The 6,455-nt window shown below is 32.5% G+C and overlaps 1 protein-coding gene across 1 annotated transcript; it reads left to right on the top strand.

Annotated features, from left to right (window-relative positions):
• Window positions 1-434: 434 nt before the first annotated feature.
• LOC132740900 (uncharacterized) lies at window positions 435-6,162 on the top strand (the record flags this gene model as incomplete). The annotated part of the gene is made up of 4 exons (XM_060728952.1): window positions 435-801; window positions 1,281-1,362; window positions 5,376-5,615; window positions 5,944-6,162. Coding segments are annotated over exons 2-4 (523 nt in total), but the record flags the coding sequence as incomplete, so codon positions are not given.
• Between the last annotated feature and the right edge of the window lie 293 nt (window positions 6,163-6,455).

The raw sequence follows: 6,455 nt of genomic DNA, 5'->3' as shown, positions 1-6,455 counted from the left end.
CTCCAATTGCTATTTATTCAATCATTAATTACCGACGTTATCGACGATGTTGATTATATTGAATTGGTACCTGTGTGAAACTTAATATTCTTAAATAGCCTTGTGTGTATGAAAAATATCCAATGACTTAAAATATCTCAATCATGATATAAAATATTTAAAATTGCCTTTACAAGGATTTGATATGCAGACTTAAAAAAGTGTTTTTGCAAAATCAAACTCGTATAACTTCAAAAGTATTTTATACATACACTTAGCTGGACACAGACATATTTACAAGTATAAACTGTAAAACAAGGCTAGACTTCCGGATTAGATTTAAGACAATTTCACAAATAGTTTTTTGTTAATAACAATCCATATACGAGTAGTAGTAGTAAGAACAGTGTGTACATGTGCCATCTGTTAAAGACTCAATTCATTACACACATGCCTGCACAAATGTTCCCAATTTCCATCTTTTATGAACATCAGTTCCTGACAATAAAACTTATTTGGTAAAAACAAATAATTAAAAGCTTGAATACCCCATGACAGGACAACTTTTACATAAGAGTCACTTTTTGAACAATACTGAATTAACAAAGTCAAGATACACGTTGAATCCTAAGGGTCTTCTTTGTATTTTTAAAACTTATTTTTATAAAGATAATAAGTGATTTTGATTGACAGTGTCTTAAGAAGCTAACAACCCAGAATATGTAAGATAACAGCTCATACTTCAGATAACAGTGAAAGATAAATTTAAGAATTTTTAACTTCCTTGATAATCAGTGTGTAGTGAAGGATATTCCAAGCCAGGTATATTTCTTTATAATTATTTTCTAAATTGTAATACAAGCTTTCAGATGTGTATTCACCGGAACTCGGTTACTACTTCAAAGGCGATGCTGATTTTGTTCAATCGTATTCCAATGATAACTACATTTGCCAAGTATTGATTTGAAATAGTGCATTGTTTGTAATTAAACGGTTAGTTATTCAGAAATGCCGTTTATATAATATGTGAACAGACTGCCTATATATATGACAATATAAAATTATCTGTTTACTTTACAGCAGAATTTAACAATACATAAAATCAAAGAAATCTATCAAAATCAACAGTTTTGAACTCAGAAATAAATATGAGGCTAAATTGATAGATTTGATGAAATTATGAATTATATCAGAACATCATGTGGAGCAAGTACCTTAAGTGCATTTGAGTGTGAAATAACAATATTAATCTACGGAAGCTTCCATATTTATCAAACTGCATCTGATAATTTTTTTTACAGAGAACCGATTTTGACACAATGCCGACACGTTTTTGTATAATGCTGCTACTTTTACAACCTACTATCATCAGATGCATTGAAGGTACATTACGACTTCATTTTGACTTATAAGTCCCCTACCGGTTTAACCGGAGGGGACTTTAGGCTTACCCTTCGTACGCCTGTCCGTCCGTCTGTCTGTCCGTCAGTCCACAAAACTGGATCCCGCGATCTAAAAATATTTTTATGAAACTTGATATATTGATAGATGGCAGTATGGAGATTATGCACGTCTTTTTTTATTAATGACTATAAATGGTATCATCATTTTTGACAAAGTTCATAAATCTAGCATCTTTATTTCAAGAGTTATCTCCTCTGTTATATTTAGGTAACAGGGATGTTTAAAAAATAACTTTAGAGTCTCCTTCAGTCTGTCTGTCTGTCTGTTCATATAAACTGTTTCCTGAGATCACATTACAGATTTTTCCAACAAATTTACTTAAAATAGAGAAAAGTTGAAACATTTGTTATACTTTTTCATGCTGAGAAAATGGACCTTTTGATTATCTGTTGTATAAACATAAAACATTTCCTTACTTGGCAGGGAAACTAATACATTACTATGATATAGACAAACTTAGAACTCAAAAGATTTAAGTTCATTCATTCATTCATTCATTCATTCATTCATTCATTCAATTATTCATTCAATGGTATAATTGAATGGCCAATGGCCCATCAGAATGTTGCTGGGGTTCTAACCGGAAGGGGACTTATGGATTGCTTGCAATACTATGATAATTGCTTGTGTTGATATAGTCTTTTCATAACAATAGTCATCCTAATTGTCATGACAATATAACAGCATGCAAGATATTGTAGAGCGAACATCGGTTAAACATTCCGACGATTTTATAATAATAATAATAATACCAGTGTAAAGTAGGCCCTTTGAATATTACACCCAGTCATTGTTTTGTTAAATAATATGATAAAAATAACTATCTCAACGAGAAGTAAGATGGTCAATGCGAACATAGGAAAGTTACTTTAAAGTTCACGTTTAAAGTAAACTGTGATGCGACTATAATAGATATTAGAAACATGCTTTAATAGAGATAACATAAAATCTCAACTAAAGGAGAATGATTATAAGTTATTATAGAACAAAAGCAATTCAATTGATAAGCAGACATAACTATTAATATCTATGTTACTATATAATAGTCACAAAATCTTAAGTATTTCAATTCTATTTTTGCAAGATCTTGGTCAAGATTATGCAATTTTCGGCATTTTCCGCATAATGGGCGAGTGAATGAACGCACGTTCAAAATGACATAACCAGCAAGATGGCCACTGACGTTGAATCACGTGGAATTAGTTTCATACAAATTTATATGCTTAACTAACATTATCAAGCGACATCGGCACATCGGCACATGTTTAATATTGAATATAAGCTCGAGACGAATATTCAATAACATTGCCATAGCCAAAAAGTGACCCGCCGAAATTGTAAAATGACTTCAAATTGACGGTAGACCGGTAGCAAAAGCTCGCCAGGATACACTTTCTCGCTAACCGGATAAAACTTCTCCATCCCGAAATTAACCATGTATTCTCTATATAAATTTATTGTATTTCTACTTCTACATCATACTGCTTTAAAATCGTTTACGATCACGCTAAGCTAGTATACATTGTATACATTAAAGAGACAGCTATAAGATTCAAGGGTATCCGGGAGCCAATCCCTAGCTCTTATTGAATAAACCCCTTGGTTCTTTTACAAGCCCTGTGTATAGCACTGGTACAGTACACCTCTAGGTAGGTGGGACACACTGAAATTGGCTCTGAAAAATCCCAAGGGTTTAACCCAGGATCGAGCCCGGGACCTCAGGAGTGTTAATCAGTGGTTTAACCAACTGAGCTATCGCGTCACCTATAAGTTAGTAATCATAGCAGTTACAGTTATCAAGAATGTCCCTTAATCCCCATGATAACAGTTTTTGTACAGATCAGTCATTAAGTTCAATCACCATAAAGACGAAAGAAAAAAAGCGGCTGACCAGAAACACCACCCTAGATGTATTATGTTTTACAGTGATGTAACATTCTAAAATTATTAAAAATATAATAACAGTTGCTTTATTCCGTTGATTATCAATCTCATTTTAAAATTTAAAAAAATCAAAATAAAAGAACTACGGATGATGTATTTTGGAACAGTTATAACATGGCCTTATGTTTGAAAGTGTTTAACAGTCTCAATGTCGTTTAATTTGTACAGTTTTATGATTATTTTTGTCATTGCTCTGAATATCAAATTCAGGCTGGCTAACTGGGCGCTAGGGCACGTATTAAATACACTTAACATAATCGCATAACCTTTAAATCAACAGACTCATTTGAAATTACTAAGCATTTTCGACTAGTTTGCAGTTGATTGATTTTTAATACATGAAATATAATGTCAAATTATGCCGTGATGCATAAAAAGTTAAGCTAGCCATACAGAACAAAAAGCAATTTTAGGTTTCTGATAAGCTACTGTACGAGGGTTGATCAATAAATTCGTGGACACACTCCATAAATTGTTTTTTTGGGGAAGGAGAGTTAATATAATTATATTTGACATTTATTCAATTATTTATCAATTTGATGTGTAAGTTTCAGATAAATGTTCCATATATTTTATCCGATATGACAGTTTTCAGAAATACATGTAAAGCTGATCGCCGCAGCTCATTTGCAACTTACGTTACGTCGTGACGTCGGCGTTACATCTTCTCAAAAACAATGCAGCACCAACTTCTACACATCGTTCATGCCTGTGTACCCACCGACTGGAAATGTTCTTATACAATGAAGTATCAAATGAACGCAACACAGACAATGCTATGGACTGCAAATCATGGAACCCGGTTAACTTGTGTCCCTTTAACTCTGCCTTCAATTTCACTCGCATAACGTTCGCATCGCAACAAGTTTTAATTGGTCTGCCGCATCTCTTATCATCCTGAAGTTCTTCTCTACCCTCACAGAAGTGTATGTGTCACTTATAAACTAACGAATAAGACACTTTTTTTGTTCCAGATACAATTTCCATGTTTTCTTAATTTGCTTTGGCGTCATACCAAGATTTACACAGAACTTAATAACTGCCCTCTGCTCCAACAACGTCGTGCTCCTCTCTGGTGACACACCCCTGTCTCCATTAACATCTCCAACAAACGAAAGAAATAGTAGCGACGCTTGCTTTTTTAAATGTTCTATAAACGATATGAAAGAACGTTGCCGTCATTTTCATATTTTAAAGAAGCACGCCAAAATAAGGACAATTTTTAAGTATTTCAAAATGGTAAATATAACTTTTTTTTGAGCTGCGGCGTTCGTACTGTATAGGGTTGCTATGGCGATACATATAATGAATAAAATGAGATTTGTTTTTAAAAAATCACAATATATTTGAATAGTGTTAAATTCTTCTCCTAAATAGCAAAAAATCTTTATAATATCTTGATTAATTATTAAGTTATTAATAGTGTCCATGAATATATTGATCAACCCTCGTATATTAAGTACGATACGAAAAATGGCAATAATGGTGACTTACTTATTAGAATATCTGAACCTATAGCAAATAAAAGTTTACCTAAAACGCTACATCGTGTGCTCTGTATATCGACATTATTTAATGCATATATTCGAGTTGAATTTTAATTTGTTTAGGTTCAAATTTTCTTCTTCTGAATATCAATACCATCCCAACTCCGACGATAGATAAAATAGAGAAAAACAGAATAACCCCCCCCCCCCCCCCCCCAAAAAAAAAAAAAAAAACAGAAAAACTAAAACCAAGCAAAGAATTACAAAAACGGAATTATAGCAATCTTATACCGGTATTATACTTTTCCCAAAAAGCCAAATGTCCTGCTATAAATATGTATTCTTTATAATTTATTTTCATTACAATTGACATGGAAAGTTATTAACTTTATAACACTGTGCACACAATGTCATTTATGTCATTTTATTTATTTGATAATTACTTTTTATTGATATTTTATTTGCAATCCGAAAAATTTCTTTCAATTCTAATCGTTTCAGAATTTAATCTTATTGAACGTATCAGAACCAACGTAACAACAAGCCAGTCCAGTACTTATTCTCCATCCAATAATCCACAAGATTTTAACTCAAGTAAAGCAATAGACGGGGTACAGAATTATTCAGTAGATACATGTAAATGTTGCAGTGTAACAGACGGGGTCTCTCCTTCATGGTGGCAAATTGATCTTAAACAGAAATACTTAATAGGTTCTTTGCAGATATTTGGACGTGCAGCAAGTAAGATAGTACAATTTGTTTAACTGTATAAAGTTTTGTAGACAGACATTTATATAGAACATTAAAAAAAATAAAATGCATAGCAAGGATTTTCGCAATTCCATTAAAACATCCTCGTATTTTTATCTTTTTATCAAATTTGATAGAATTTTTTGTTTGTTAAACGGGTTGGTGTGACAAAAAGAATATTTAATTTAGCCATGTAACTCAGTACAAACCTAATTCAACTTTGAAGGTCAACGTTAAAAACAAACCAGCTGATAAAATAAGTAAAGTTGTTTAATATTCGTTAAACGTGTGTAACCAACCAAAATCTTTTATGTGGTAGATCATAGCTGGCAATTGGAAAATGCAACAATTTATGCTGGCAATGTATCAATGAAGTCAGGAATAGCTTCATATAAAATGAAGATTTACAACGTTCCATCGATGGATGCTAGGACACGGAATTTTACGATACGGTTCGACGCAATTATCGCACAATTCTTCATAGTAGAATTGAACCAAAAAGTGTTGACGTTATGTGAATTCACGATATATGAGAAAGGTACCACTATGAATTTGATCCAATATATTATTATGTTATCTTTATAATGTAATAATAAAAAGATAAATTTTAAAATAAAAAGTTATCATTCAATGGTTGGCAAAGAAATATTATACAAAATGCTACCATACTAAATTCTTCTTTTTTTAAAGACTGAATTATTATTTGTATAAATGGAAATGCAAGTACTTTTTGTTACTCAAACACCTTAGTATACCCCCACCACAAAATGTGTGTGTGGGGGGGGGGGGCTATAATGGATTCGCTGTGTCGGTCGGTCCGTCCGTCCGTCT

This window comes from Ruditapes philippinarum, unplaced genomic scaffold (genome assembly GCF_026571515.1).
Source record: "Ruditapes philippinarum isolate M1 unplaced genomic scaffold, ASM2657151v2 ctg11876_1_1_1_1, whole genome shotgun sequence".
Lineage (NCBI taxonomy): Eukaryota > Metazoa > Mollusca > Bivalvia > Venerida > Veneridae > Ruditapes > Ruditapes philippinarum.
This window is presented reverse-complemented; position numbering and strand designations above follow the sequence as displayed.